General features: G+C 34.6%; 2 protein-coding genes and 2 long non-coding RNA genes across 4 annotated transcripts; 2 read left to right on the top strand and 2 right to left on the bottom strand.

The window, feature by feature from the left end:
- The first annotated feature begins 5,806 nt into the window (after positions 1–5,806).
- Naa20A (N-alpha-acetyltransferase 20 A) lies at positions 5,807–6,732 on the top strand. Its single transcript, XM_065303845.1, has 3 exons — positions 5,807–5,972; positions 6,026–6,408; positions 6,470–6,732. Exons 1-3 carry the CDS (start codon positions 5,920–5,922, stop codon positions 6,553–6,555), a joined length of 522 nt encoding a protein of 173 aa, XP_065159917.1. The 5' UTR covers positions 5,807–5,919; the 3' UTR covers positions 6,556–6,732.
- A 2,081-nt stretch (positions 6,733–8,813) lies between these two features.
- Positions 8,814–9,499, top strand: LOC135793007 (MD-2-related lipid-recognition protein-like). The gene is made up of 2 exons (XM_065303846.1): positions 8,814–8,980; positions 9,038–9,499. The coding sequence occupies exons 1-2, from the start codon at positions 8,890–8,892 to the stop codon at positions 9,430–9,432; spliced, it is 486 nt and encodes a 161-aa protein (XP_065159918.1). The 5' UTR covers positions 8,814–8,889; the 3' UTR covers positions 9,433–9,499.
- A 1,892-nt stretch (positions 9,500–11,391) lies between these two features.
- LOC135793008 (uncharacterized) lies at positions 11,392–12,301 on the bottom strand. Its single transcript, XR_010548509.1, has 2 exons — positions 12,204–12,301; positions 11,392–12,125 (listed from the first exon to the last, which is right to left on the bottom strand). It is a non-coding gene; the product is annotated as an uncharacterized lncRNA (long non-coding RNA).
- Positions 12,302–12,579: 278 nt separating this feature from the next.
- On the bottom strand, positions 12,580–14,778 carry LOC135791984 (uncharacterized). Its single transcript, XR_010548172.1, has 3 exons — positions 14,634–14,778; positions 13,362–14,581; positions 12,580–13,302 (listed from the first exon to the last, which is right to left on the bottom strand). It is a non-coding gene; the product is annotated as an uncharacterized lncRNA (long non-coding RNA).
- Between the last annotated feature and the right edge of the window lie 1,411 nt (positions 14,779–16,189).

The raw sequence follows: 16,189 nt of genomic DNA, 5'->3' as shown, positions 1-16,189 counted from the left end.
AAGCGCAGAATACTGCAGCTGTAGGATGTGCCTGGAGCAATGGATTGATCGAAGTTGTTGGAGTGATCGACCAGAGCGCCGGAGGCGCTCTGGGGAGATCGAGACCGTAGACTGTCTTATAACGACACGTGCCAAAATTTAAAACTTCTATCCACTCCTGTTCTCTTTCTATCTCCTCCTCTTTCTCTACCTGCTCTTCCTTCTGGCCTCTACTTTTCTGCTATTCCTTCTTTCTACTTCTCCTCTATTTCTCTTGTTCTCCGTTTCTCTACTTACTCACTCTTTCTTACTCTTATTGCCTCTTCTCTCACTTTGTATTCCACTTTCTTATATTCCGTTGCATTCATATATGCAACCCAAATCACTGATATTTTATATTTGAGAAAAATGCCTTCACAATTTGGAGATTCCATCCGTGTCTCCTAGCATGCCAGCAGGAGTAATGCCCACTGACCACCGAGTGTTTTATTATTGTTATTTTGATTCTTCTATTTATGTGTTTCTACTTTAATCAATTTTTAAAAACAAATAAATTTATCGCAAACAATAGCTATATATTGTGGCTTAATGCTCGATCGCACTTGCAGATGGAATATGTTTGCAGACAACAATCCCAAACGGTAACGGGAAACCAGAAAGAGATATGAAGAAGCATATAATATTACATTGGCGCTTAATAGCAACATTAAAACCATATATATTTATTTAAAATCGAAAATATAGACAGCCTTAAATCCTGAAAGTAAATCGTCCCCTGTAATACGCGCACCTCTAACATTTCCTAACATTTTAGCGTAAGACTGCTCGCGTGTTATAAATAAAAACTACAATTCCTAAAGCGCGCAATGCGTACAAGTGCGTATAAAGGCTACTGACATCTATCAATATAACTCATGTTATGGAATTTTCCGCACAAATTCCCGACAGGAGATACACACCAATTCCGCATCTAACAAAAATGGTCTGCACCTAAAATAAGACCGCGTTCACGTGTTATAATAAAAACTACACCCAGCGCACGGAGTACAAGGCGCGTATAATACTTAACTATCAATTTATAACCTTCGCGTTACGGAATTTCGCAATAAATTTCGATACAGGGACATACACAATTCAACCCGCATCTAACAAATTATTCCGCACTTAAAATAAGTATCCGCGTTCACGTGTTATAATAAAAATCCATAACGTATGCAACGAGTACAAGGCGCGTGTATACATTAACTATCAATATATAACCTCCGCGTTACGGAATTTTCTCGAATAAATTTCGATACAGGAGATACTGGAATTCAATCATGCATCCAACAAAATTATTCCATTTAAAATAAGACCGCGTTCACGCGTTATAATAAAAAACCAGCAATTCCTAGCGCAATGCGTACAAGTGCGTATGTACACAATCATCAATATAACTCGCGTTACGGAACCTTCGCGCGCACAAATTTCGATGTCAGGGAGATACTGTAATTCAATCTGCAATCTAAACAAAATTATTCCTGAACTTAAAGTAAGAACTCGCGCTCAAGCGCGTTATAACAAAAAACTACAAATTCCTTAGCGCAATGCGCGCGCGTATACACACAACTATCAATATAACTCGCAAGCCGGAATCTTCGCAATAAATTCCCCTGATACAGGAGATACACAATCCAATTCCGCATCTAACAAAAAATCATTCCGAACTTAAGCGTAAGGCCAACAAGTAGTTGCGTAAGTACATAATAAAACTACAACCCTAGCGCACGTACAAGCGCGTGCATACAATAACTATCAATATAACCTTGTGCGTTATTACGGAATTTTCGCAATAAATTTCGATACAGGAGATGCCACAATTCAACTCCGTGCATCCAACAAAATTATTCCGAACTTAAAGCAGGCCGCGTTCGCGTGTTATATTAAAAACTACAATTCCTAGCGCACGCGCCGCGCGCATACAATAATAACCATCAATATAACTCGCGTTGATGGAATTTCTCGCAATAAATTTCGATACAGGAGACAAGCACACCAATTCCCACCCAACAAAATTATTCCGAACTTAAGTAAGGCTGCGTTCGCGTGTTATATATTAAAACTAAGCAACCCCTAGCGCGCACGCGCGCGCGTGAACTCATCAATATAACTGCGTTACGGAATTTTCTCGCAATAAATTTCGATACAGGAGATACACACCAATTCCGCATCTTAACAAAATTTATTCCGGAACTTAAAGTAAGACCAAAGCGTTCGCGTGTTATAATAAAAAAAAAACTACAATTCCCAGCGCAATGCGTACAAGTGCGTATACATTATCAACTAATAATATAACTCGCGTTACGGAAATTTTCTCGCAATAAATTTTGATACAGGGAGATGCCTGCCACAATTCAACCTCCGCATCTAACAAAATTTATCTCCGAACTTTAGCGCAAGACCGCGTTCGCGGTTATAATAAAAACTACAATCTTAGCGCAATCGCGTACAAGTGCGTATACACACAACTATCACATAACTGGTACATGTGAACTTTCTCGCAATAAATTTCTGATACAGGGGAGGATACACAATTCAATTCCGCATCCACCAAAATTATTCCGAACTTGTGTTAGCCGCGTTCGTAAGTTATAATAAAATCCAGCAATTTAGCGTGCAATGCGCGCTGCGGCAAAGGCTTTTAACACCACTATCACGATAACCTTGTTACCGGAATTTCCTCGTGGCCAAATTTCGTTGATACAGGAGATACACAATTCAATTCCGTATCCAACAAAATTATTCCGAACTTTAGCCAAGTGGCCGCGCGTCGCGCGAAAGCATATAATAAAAAAACTTCACAATTCCTAGCGCACGCGTACAAGCAAGCGTATTTCGCCGCCACACAACTATCAAGCGTCAATATAACTTGCGCCATGGAACTTTTCCGCAATAAATTCCCGATAAGGAGATGCCACAATCAATTCCGCATCTAAATAAAATTATTCCGAACTTAGTAAGACTCGCGTTCGCGTATATAATAAAAACTACAATTCCTAGCGGCAATGCGTACAAGTATGCTTACACAACTATCAAATATAACCTGCGTTACGGAATTTTCTACCAAATTTTATAAGAGGGGAGATACCACCAATTCCGCATCTAACAAAATTATTCCGAACTTAAAGTAAGGCCGCGTTCGCGTGTTATAATAAAAAAACTACAATTCCTAGCGCAATGCGTACAAGTGCGTATACACACAACTATCAATATAACTCGCGTTACGGAATTTTCTCGCAATAAATTTCGATACAGGAAGATACACAATTCAATTCCGCATCTAACAAAATTATTCCGAACTTAAAGTAAGGCCGCGTTCGCGTGTTATAATAAAAAAACTACAATTCCTAGCGCAATGCGTACAAGTGCGTATACACACAACTATCAATATAACTACGGGTATTACGGGTTCATATGGTACCCTGAACACGAGTCACTTTTACCGCTAGCCCCGTAAGGTGCCCTGAATCGAGTCACTTCTACCGCTAACAAATACAACCCCACGGAGAATTTAATTTGACACCTCTAAAGGCGCCCCGTCCGCGAGAAAAAACTAGACAACAGTGCGGCGTATTACCTCCAACAAATAATAAGCGCAAACTCGCTCCATTAGCACGACAAACAATAATGCGATACAGTAATAGTCGTGAGGCGTTCAAATGTGCAATACAATGTAATCTCTTAATAACCGTTTTTATAATAACGTGAAAATTTATATGTAGAAATTTATACACAAAGAATTCTTGAGCATCGTTATAAAGAGTTTACACTGCAAGTTACACTGCATTCCACTAGCATTCATCAAGTTAATTATCAAAGGTCCCTAAATATATACAATTCTAATAATAAATAAACTAAATGAATGCGTCCGTGGTTTATAAGTAGGGATGTTTTTTTGTGTGATTCCCTATGCGCATTATTTGTACTAGTTTAAAAAATAATATGTGGGCGCAAGAAGTAACTCCAAGATAGGCGACAAAATATAGAGGTATCGCATCCCGTCGAAACGCTCTCCATCAGTTGGTAGGTGTCCTTTTGGTTAATTTCGTAGCAATGCCGGTGATATGACATAACTTCGAATGTCTCTCGAGTGGTATATTCCACCACAGTGCTTTACGCTCCAAGTTCTAAAATTAAATAGAAATTAATCATAATAAAAGTGGACAAGTATACAAATATGATATTGTAATGAAAAGACATGTTGTGCCAAGTTAACTGCCGCCTATAAATAAAACAGAATTAGCAAACAGAATTTACAATTACAGCCCAAAAAAAAGTAAAAATTTCTGTACTACACCAAGTTTTGCAGTGAGCCTTAGATGATTCAAAAATGGACACGCTGGACACCTCAACGGTTAGCCGATCTTCGGACGTAAATTTAACGCAGAATGGTCAAAATACTAAAATGAAATCACAATTAATTATTAAAATAATACTAATAAATTAAACAATAATATTCACCAAGAATCAATCATATTTAAAAACAATAATACTAGAGATGGATACACAAGTTTAAGATTGTAGATTCACCGCACGCAAATAGATAAAAATGTTCACATCAATAACAAGATAAGATTTTTCGTTGTCACCCGGCGTAAGATTAAATGTAAATACAAACGCCTATGAATAAAACTTCTAGGATGATGCATGCGCAAATAGGTGAATTAAACAGAAATAACCAATACAGAAAATGTTAAATAGCTTCGTTCACCCAAAGAAAAACTAACTTTAAAACCGCCGAAAGTCGCACCACAACAAAGCACAAAATAAGACTGATTGAAAATAAATAGAACACTAAAATAAATTTAAAAGTTGTGTGCAGCGCCATCTATCGGCGTATGACATAATGACAATGAAGAAAGTAGCATACCGACTTAAACCTAGCGCCATCCAGTGATGGGAACCAAAACTACTAACTTTAGTAAAAACTGTAATTTCGTACTGTAATTTCTTGCGGACCTGTCATTTCGCTGTGGCGTCAGATTGACAAACGCTAAAAATTTAATTTAATCCGGTAAAAATCACGTAGAAATCTAATAAATAAATATTTTTAAACTATACAATGGATTACGTATTCATAAATGAAAGTAATAAAATTTTCATGAAGGTTTTGGCGTGTGACGAAAATTCAGATTTAGATGCGGTTTAAAACACATTTAAAATCTTTTAAACTACATATTCACTATAACACAAGACTCGCGTTATCAAAACAACACCTTAAGATACGATATGACCTGAATGCACCAACAAAACAAAGATAACAAAGCGAATGTGTCCTCACAATCATACAAGTACGAGTAATCTATAAGTTATATCTATGGTTGTGCTCCGCGAACGCAATAACTGAATATTTTATAGCTTAGGACATGAATAAGTTAAAGAATTCTTCACCTTCGGATTGATAGATCAGCTCTGGCAGAATTTTCTCACTGGCGGATGGATGAACAAACGATAACGGGCAAAATAATGGACAAAGTTACGACACTCATAAACAACTGCAACACACGCGAACGCAAAAGCCATATTAAGCTTGAGCCGGCATGTAGCCCAGTGTTGCCAACTTAAATTTTGAAAAACAAGCGACTGTGTAAAACGATTCTTTTTTAATAATATTTTTCACTGATGAAAAAGATATTGAAGTATTCAGCCGCAAAAGTCATTTTCATTTAAAATTCGAGATTAAAAAAAATACGTTCATTCTGGGACTGAATACAATAATTCTACTTAAAAATACGTATATGTGTCAATACTGACGCCATCTTCCACCCAGTAATATAAACACCCAATAAACACACTATGATCAAATTCAAGTTTCAAATTTATTGGTTAAAATAAGTAAAAATTGTTCAATCTCCTTCTGCTGCTATTTTAAATTAAATATTCATTGCAATAAGTAACAAAATGACAACTTTAAGACCTTTTACATGTGATGATATGTACAAATTCAACAATGTGTAAGTAGACACAAACTACATTCATCTTAAAAATTAATCTTTGTTTCATGCAGTAACCTGGATCCATTAACTGAAACTTATGGCTTATCATTCTACATGCAATACCTGGCCCACTGGCCTGAATACTTTCAAGTGGCAGAGTCTCCCAGTGGGGAAATAATGGGTTACATTATGGGTAAAGCAGAAGGCCATGGTGATAACTGGCATGGGCATGTCACAGCACTCACAGTTGCTCCTGACTTCAGAAGGCTTGGTTTGGCTGCTTCACTCATGAATTTTCTAGAGGAAGTCAGTGAAAAGAAGAATGCTTACTTTGTTGACTTATTTGTGAGAGTCAGCAATAAGGTAGCTATAAATATGTATAAAAATCTTGGGTATATTGTGTATCGAACAGTACTGGAGTATTACTCTGGGGATCCAGATGAAGATGCCTATGGTAAGATTCTATATGTACTTTAATTGTTTATTACAATTTGTAATTATATAATGTTTTATAGATATGAGGAAAGCCTGTGCAAGAGATGTAAATCAGAAATCAGTTGTTCCTCTGGCACATCCTGTTAGACCTGAGGATTTAGATTAAGCCAGGAAACAAAAGCATATATTTAACTCATGATAACTTGTGCTGGTTTACTTACATTATCAATAATTTAATAGGACAGAGTTTGAAATAATTACTGCAATGCAGATGTATGGCCTTGGTTTTTCTTTTCATGTTGTGAATATGGACTGTACTAATATAAAGTAATTTTAAAGCTTATTATTTCAAATCAAAGCTTTATTTTTGCCTTGAATATCATTCAAAATTGAATTCATGGCTGGAAGTGACTTATATCTCATCAAGTACCAAATTATCTGACCTAACAGTGCTGAGTATTTCATTAAGAGATAGATAATCACTGCATATGCTTTATATGTACATTTTTATTATTATGAATCATTATCATAGAACTGATAACAAAGTAGAAAGTCCAGAAAAAAAATGAAACGACAATTATAGTCCAATTACAAGCAACAATATAATTATATTTAAAATATTTATTGCAAAGAATCAAATTAAAATAAAATAGCAAACAGTCTATTTGTGGATATAAATATTAAATGTTAAATTGGATAAGTTGTTGCAATTTGTAAATGAAATTGAAATTGGTCCTGAATGGGTGCTGTAGTTCTCTACATTGTTTTGAACTAGGTGCTCATTTATGTTTATAGTAGTTGCAGAGGTAGTTGCTTCAGTAACTTCATTTTTGTTGAAGTTGGCGTTGTCACTACACGTAGCTTCGTCACTATATGTAGCTTCATCATTATAGGGAGTTTCGTCATTGAATGTAGCATCATCATTGTACATAGTTTCATCATTATATGTAGCTTCTTCATTTGTTGATGAATCTATATTCCCTATACTAGTATTTTCAGTGTGTACTTTATTATTTAAACTTTGAGGAATTGTTATTGGCTTCCGGTTTTTTCTCATACGTTTTTTCAGCCCTGTTATATCTGCACCTGAGTCTGCCAACAAAGTTTCTGATGTCTTTCTTAGAGTATTGCCAGTATACAATTGTGGTTCGGGTAGTTTGAGGAATTCAGCCACTACTCGCGGGAGATGTCCAAATTTATTAATACCTACTGGTTGCTGTGTACATTTTCCCTTTTGATAATTCAGAAAAAAACGAGTACAAGTCGCCTTAGCCGGTCGCAGCGCCATATATTTTTTACAAATTTGGTAATAGTCATCTCCAACGACAAATTGTCGTCCAGTGTTTGTTCTTGTATTTGGAATATTGACTATTAAAGCTGTATTGACATCTGTGACATGGTTGTTTTCAATTTTCAGAAATTCCTCCCTTCGGCAATCACCCATAATGCCAAATATTACACCAACCTTGGTAAATAAATAAATAAAATCAGGTGCAGATGCTAAAAATTCCTTGATGTGATTAGCAGAAAGGACTCTATACACCTGTGGTTTGTATCCAACATTTTGTGTTTTCAAATATGCTCGAAGGATGGTATAACTGCATATGTCAACCTTGTCGTTTAGATAAATTGTCCTTCTTAACATAGAATAAATAGCCCATAAAGATGATGGTTTCATTTTCTGTGACAGTGATGTGAAATATGCCAATAAAACACTCTCTGATATGTCTTCCATGTGTGATTGTTCTTGCCAGCTCTTAAAAGTATCATAGGCTTTATTATATTGTCTTTCTGAATGTGCAGGAAGCACACTCGAAAGGGTTGACGGCGTAAATTCTTGCAACTCGGGAGATGTGCAAGTTATGTTTTCTTCTATATCCATTTCCATGTTTTGATGTGGGTTTATTGTCTTTAATAATTGTTTTTAAACTACGAAGGGACTTTGCACACTAGTAGGAAATGTAAGGTTAAATACCTTAGTCAAACTCATAATTTAATTACCTCGGCGTAAACATGGAAGCGATATTTAACGCCCATGTGATTAATTTGTCATATACGGTTTGGACGTACTTTATTAATAATATATTAAGAATCAAGTGCGCTAAAAGACATTTTAGTCACGAGATTCATTAAACGCGAATGAAGCAAGCATTTAATAAATTGAATTTCAAACAAAGTTTATCAACGCGATTTTTACGTTATTTTTTGATTCGTAATTAAAATTATTGCTTGATACCAAGAAATAATCGAAATCTCAAGAATCTAATCAATGAAGGATAAAATAAATAGAAAATATTTTATGTAGTGAACAATTTATTAAGTAAACAGTTTCGCACACAATGCGAATACGACGACACAATTACTTATCTTATCATTTGATGACATTTGACCCTCATGCGAGGTTTTCTTTCGTTCGGACCGATCTGTTTCAACATTCGTCTCAGTCGACTGCCGACTAGTTTTCTTCCTAGTACGTCTTCAACTCCATAAAAATTTTAAAATGAAATTTTTCGTTTTTATTTGCGCTGTGCTCGCTTTTTCCCATTCTCATTCTCAGGTCGATGGAGAAATAGTCTCTAGACACTCATGCAGTAAGTGTATTTTTACAATTTTATTTCTAATAATTAATTCTAATGATGAATTTTAAGGCCCTGACGAAGTCAAGAACTGTGTGGTAAACGAAGCCAGAATCACACCTTGCAAAGAAGCACTGAAAGATCCTCCTCAGCCCTGCAAATTCCAAAAGAAAAAAACCGCGTCTATTGAAGTTGACTTTACACCAGAGTTCGTCACAGAGGGCATGCACGTACAGATGTACTGGCCCAATGGATTCATGGATCTACCTCTGGCTGGAATGGAAACAAACGCATGCAAAACAACGACTTGTCCATCTGTTTCAGGAGTGAAACAAACATATAGATATGATTTAGAAATCGCAACTTATTTCCCATTGAGTACCTATGACGTCAAATGGGTGCTTAAGGGTAACGATGAGGAGACTCAACAATGCTGTTTTATTTACCGAATTAAAATTACTAAATAATTTCGAGATTCTTTGTTTGCATATTAGATTAGTGCCGATAATAAAATAAATATAAATATGTGTAAAATGTTCCATTATTTTGCTTATCTATTGCAAACAAATTAGCAACAGAAGTCCGCACATACATTATAGACGTATCGGATATCCCAAACCTGAATAATGCGCTTAACAATACCAGCAAACAATAAGCGGCTTTGTGGTGTGCGGTGGGTTCGAAGGTCTTGGGTCTGGCTCGGAAAAGATTGCGCGATCGGACGATATTCGCGAGTCGACTTCCGAAGTGAACGCAAGTGGCAATAACTCAGTATTTCTGTAAAACCACGACTAGGGTAAACCATACTAATTAATTGAGGCATCCGAGGCGATTTGTTAAATTTATTAATAATTTCAGGTGTGTTTTCGGGCAAAATGTTTCGCTTTGTGGTTTTATTGGCGTTCGTGTTTGTGGTCGCTGCTGAAAACATCGACTTCTCGCAATGTGGTAAGATAAATGTTTATTTATCAATTTTAGTTAAATATATGTTTTTATACGCTCTGTATATATGCAATTGGATATTGTGTTGATGTTTTTGCCACTATGCTGTTTGTACTATCGTTTTCACTGCGATAACAGTTTTCGGAATTTTAAGTTTTTTGTTTAAATTACGTAAAGTACGCGTTAGAGTGATGATTGCTGTAATTTATTCTACACTACAACACGTTTGAAAGGAAGTCATGCTAGTTATCTCCATTAAATCTAAATCCATTGCCAGCACCCGCACGAATCAACACTGAGCGCATTTTAATTAACAGCATGCGGTCAACAATCACATTACTCATCACACATTTTTTATATGTACATTTCCGCAATAAATCTAATTTTATCTTTTTAGGTAAAGATAAATCTGTTAACTGCGGCGTGAAATCCGTGAGCTTATCGCCTTGCCCTAATGTTTCGAAGAAGAATCCCTGTAAAATCAAGAAAGGCGCTACTGGTCAATTGCAATTCGAGTTTGAACCGGATTTTGTTGCTGATCAGTTGGAAGCTCGTTTATATTGGGTAAACAGTTTCAATATTGATATTCCTCTGCCGGGAATGGATACTGATGGTTGTCACTCAACGACCTGCCCCACTGTTTCTGGACAGACGAATTCATTTTCGTACAATTTAACGATTGAGAATTATTTCCTGCAAGCAAATACAATGTCAAGTGTTTGTTGAAGAAGGATAATGGTAATGAGTGCTGTTTTGAATTTACAATTAAAATAGTTTAAAATGTATTGTAAATTGATGCAAAACGACGACATTGGTGTTGAAGTATTAAACATTCACTGATATTGCTTATTTGATAAAAAAAAAGTGCTTGGCATGGTTTGGATGGTGTTTGAAAATAAAAATTAAGTTGACCTGCTTGAAATAAAAGTGCAATTTTAATTTTATTGAGCAATTATTCGTCTTTTGAAAGACATACATTATGAATCATAAAATATTTATATTTTGCAAGCATTATATTGTAATTCTCAAAACAATTATTCTTCTATTTTTGCGCGAATCTTTTTTTATCATGCACTAGCTGTTGCCCGCGACTTTGTTCCGGCAGTATTTAATAAAAATGTAATTCGTTTTTACTCTCTTGTTCAAGACATACTCGTAGTAAGAGTCAATTCTATCAATAAGATTAGCAATTTTAATTTAAAGAAATTAATTATATAAAGTTTTGTCAATAATGCACTTCAGCGCGCCATCTCGAATTCAACTATTAAACTATAACTAACTACGATTGAATCTCAATGTCAAATTTTATTCTATAGAAAAGAGCTGTTTTGAGGATTTTCCCGGCAATTATTCGAATTTTTCTCACCTTTAAAACCTTCCCTAGACCTCCACGAATAATTCAAGACATTTTTATATATCATGCATTATGCATTATAAGAATGAAACAATTATTTCACATGCCGGTGTATTGTGTGTTGCATATATTGATACTTGATATTTCAATTTATTCTTTGAATGTTGTTATTCATTGCGGATACATGACAATCTTTTAAAAATTATTATCACTTTACTCGTAAATTTCATTAACCAAAGTCTCAAACGGTATCAAATCTGGATTTTTATTTGCACCATGATACTTTCCAGATAAACACGAAATCCTGTTGGCTCTCCTTTGACATTTGTCTTCCTGCTGATGTTGTTTCCAACAATTTTCGGCCTCCTTTACCACATCAATCGGTAGATTCGAATGAAGCCTCAACAAATCTATATTAAAATCGTCGTTTTCTGTAAATAGTTTTTGTGTATCATAGTTGCACTCAATGAGACATGCATAATTGGTTAATTTTTTAAAGGATTCCTCTGACATATCAAGCGGGACCTCGCCACTACGATCTATCGGGTATTTCATTTGGCATGAATCGTAGTGTTTCGATATAGAATCAGAGTTACGCTTCACAAAGCACTGAATAAATTTGCCCGAAAATTCACATGTGGAAGACGATTGTGCTTCCTTGATGCATTCGGTAGCAACAGAACGGTATGATGCGTGCATCCTTGACATATTGACGTTCATTCCAGTGTTATCCAATAGGTATATTTTCTTCATAACGCACTCATCTTGGTCACAAGGCACGTTTCTATGACGCCCTTTGTAGCAAACGTCTTGTGCTTCGTAAATTTCTTTCTGTATATCACGAAACACTCCCAAATGTGCGCGCTGAAATAATAAACGCTAGATAATTAATTATTATTATAAATAATTATTAATTATATTAATTTAATGTAGGTAACTTACAGCAAATAATGCTTGAATTGACAAGAATGATATTAAAAGGAGATTCATGCTGTATTTGATGCAGTTCAATGCAAAAGTGATCATCAGCTGTGGATTTCAATCTATTTATTTACACTTTTCACATTTTTATTATTTCCGGTACATTTTTATTTTATGTAAATTTTTATATTACACATCATTTAATAATGAATGTACTAGCGTGACGTGACACACGTTTCTCGGTTTATAACGTAATATAATGCACTTTTGGTATTAATTACTCAAGGTGTTTTATTTCTGTTTAATTTGTTAATTATTGCAATTTTAATCAACAAAATAATCAAAAATTAAAAAAAAACTCCCAAAATAAGAGATAATTTAATAAAAAAAGACAAAAGTCTTAAAATTGCATATTTATTTAATTAATTTAGATATTGGTTATGAGCAACAACGTTTTTTACAATCAGTCATAAATTTCATCAACTAAATTCTCATATCCGGTTATATTTGAAGCTTCAAGAACTTTCTCATATTTCCTGTTTAAGCACGCAGCTCTATTGGCCCTTCTTTGACATTTATTTTTTTGCTGATGTTTCCTGTAGCAATTTTCAGCCTCCTTTTCCACATCAATCGGTAAATTCGAATGGAGTCTTAGAGAATTTTTATTGAATTCATCGTTTTCTGTATATATCTCATTAATTTCATTGACGCAGCTAAAGGCGCATGCATAGTTTTTTAGAGTCTTAAACGCTTTCTCTGACATGTCGAATAAGTGATCCTGTTCAGCAGGATCAATTGGATACTTAGTGTCGCAATCAGTAACTTTAGCCCCTTGATAATGTGCAACTTTGTCCCAAAAACATTCCACAAATTTGTGAAAAAAATCGCACGTCGAAGTCGTATGTGATTGTGACTCTTGGATGCAAAGTTCTGCAAAAGGGCGATATTGTGCGTGCATCCTTGACATGTTGATGTTCTTTCCGGTATTATCTATGAGATGTACTTCTTGCAATACGCACACATTTTCCTCGCAACTCATTGGTCTCAGTCTGTCTGTTTTGTAGCAATTTTTGTGTGCGTCAAAAATTTCATGAATTACATCACGAAATACATGGCAATTCTACAATGTTGAACAAAGTTGACAAATACGATTAATTTTATTTTATAATAAGAACTTACTGTCAATAATGCTTGTAGTATCAAAATTGTGATGGAAATAAGATTCATCTTGTTTGGTACGATGTCACACCAATAGTGATAACAAACCATAAATTACATTGAATTTATTTAGTATTAGAAAAATCTTATAAATTTGTTGTTTCCGGTCGTTTTAATGCATATTGTTAGATGTAATTTACCTGTGGCTATCAGTTCACGGATCATTAATTAGTATTAATATGATAAGTGTATTATTTTCATTTTTTTTGTTGTAAAAAATAAAATAAAAAAGGCAATGCACTGCTTCACCGGTGCTAATAGTTTCGTCTTCCATTTAAATATGTATAAATGAATTTTGATACAGACATCCGCACGTATTCTAAAAATATAAAAAACTTATATAAAATGAGTTCAATGCTTAATTTTATAGATTTACAATTGTAAAACAAAATAATAATGCATTGTTTATAAATAGAAAATCTATGGTTTCCAACATAAGTAATAAGCATTGATTTATTAGCAAATAATTTCACAATTTAACAGTTTTAAATGTTTATGTTGTAGTAATTTGCATCTTCAGTTAATTAATGATAAACTTCGCCTTCATCAAAGTTAATTTCCACGATTTCCGGTTTATTTTTAGCATACAGCGCCTCTTGATACGCTTTTCGCAAACATTTCACCCTAAAAGCTCTCCTTTTACACCTGTCAATTTGCTGGTGTTGCTCGTAGCACAATTCTGCTGCTTCTTGTATATCAATCGGAACATTCGAATTCATTCTCAGAGAGTCCTGATTAAACTCGTCGTTTTCTGTAAAGATTCTCCTAATATCCGCAGCGCAACTGTATCGACACGCAACGTTTTTATTATTTTCAATCATTTCCTCCATTGTTTCAAATGTTCTGTCATTACCATCCAATGGATACATTTGATCGCATTCCAATTCTTTCTCTCTAAAATACTTAGCAGCTTGTTCTAGGAAGCAAGGTAGGAATTTTTGAGAAAACTCATTTTGATAGTAAGTTTGAGACATTTCAACGCATTGTGTGGCAATTGGACGATATATTGCATGCATTCTTGGCAGTTGGATATTTCTACCAGTTGCATCAAGCAGATGAAGTTTATCCATAAGACCTTCATGTAAACAAGCTTGTAATTCGGAATTGTCGGTGTATAAATCGTGACAGAGCTTTTGCGCGTAGTATATGTCGTCGATTACATCACGAAAAACACCACAAGACTAAAATACGCAATGTTAATAAATTAAAAGTTATGTTTTTTGAATAACTTACGATAAGTGATGTTTTGATTAAAAATATAGTGATCAAAAATAAGAACATCTTGTTCAGCTGTAACTGTAAGCACACAGTGAAGTTTGGCTTTAAATGCGATCAAATTTGATTAAGTTTATAATATATATGTTATTTCCGGTGCATATTTATTCATGAATAGCGAATGAAAGGAAGTTTTTCTTTTATTTGGAAAAACAAAATTGTATCCAATTATTTAAATTACATACATTTTGTTTAATAACATAATAAATGCAAATATTAATTTAGAGATTATAAAGAGATTAGATATTATACCACAGTCGTAAACACTGATGAACTTCCGGTTTATTTTGACGTGAAAACTGAAATTTTTGCAGGACAGAATATAACTAAAGTGTATGTTGGGTTGCCTAACTTAAAATAGGTTTTTAAAGCGTATCATGTCTATCGTATAATATAAAAGTTGTAAAATATAAAACCTTCAATTGAATTATTATCTTTACAACGTGCAAACTAGAAGCAAATTGTAAATTGTCAACGCAGGTAATCGACATTTAAAATTTTCAACTTTGTTTCTATGGTCAACTGCTAATCTTAATTTAAATGTAAAATGGTGCAATTCAATTAATTAAAATTAAAATTAAAAGTTAATAGTAATTTAACAACACCAAGCACTTAGCATAATGAATTATTCCACGTTTAAAACGCCCGTGACAAACTGGCCACGCTCCGTTTGTTGCCGAAAATGAACAAGGGATGATAGGGGTTGATGGCGGCGCGGTGATGAGAAATACCACTTTGTTGCCCCTGCGGCGCCAACAGCAGCACGATCTTAAATCTTGATATTTTAAATAACTTGCTTATATCTCTTTCATCCCCTTTGTCAACAGTTCATATTTAAAGGTGAGACGCACCGAAAATTTAATATTAATAATTGAAAATTAAATATGTAGTCTACCCAACCTACAAAACTTTAATTTCAAAGCTTAAAAATAAATTTAACCTCAATTTTCAACTATTGAAACAAAACTTTCAATGGTATTTAGTTCACAATGTTTTTAAATATTTACTAAGTCTTTATAATACGTTTTATCAAAAATTTAAGGGTAGTTTTCATGCGTTTGGCAACCCTTGCCCTAAATAAAGACTTTCTTCCCCGATCATATACTTAATATGATATTCGGTTGACTCGGTTCGCGGTTAAATATATTCACCTCATTCACCATGCGCCACTCACCACCGAAAATGTTCGTGATATTAAATTTCAACTGTACTTTTATACATCTCTACGCTCGTGACTCGTCTCATAACATAATCCAACGTTTAGTTTGCTTATGCGTTCGAGTTTTACTACACAGGCACACACACTCCCCAATGGCGGTGGTGTTGATTTAAAATACGTATGCGTGTTGAGAGGGATGAATTCATAATAAAGGCTAAACGTATTTATTTAATAAAACATCAGAATATCACGAAGCGCGACGCAGTTATTAAGCTTATTACAGACGAATGGAGACGTGCGCATTGCTACCCTTATCACCAACCCCTTATTGTGCACATGTTGCGAAATCAACGAA

This window comes from Atheta coriaria, unplaced genomic scaffold (genome assembly GCF_025399875.1).
Source record: "Atheta coriaria isolate IRGN ID8LTWV9N9 unplaced genomic scaffold, Caltech_Dcor_3.1 hic_scaffold_5_pilon, whole genome shotgun sequence".
In the NCBI taxonomy this organism is placed as follows: Eukaryota; Metazoa; Arthropoda; class Insecta; order Coleoptera; family Staphylinidae; genus Dalotia; species Dalotia coriaria.
Note: the sequence above shows the minus strand (reverse complement) of the source record. Positions and strands in the feature narration are given on the sequence as shown.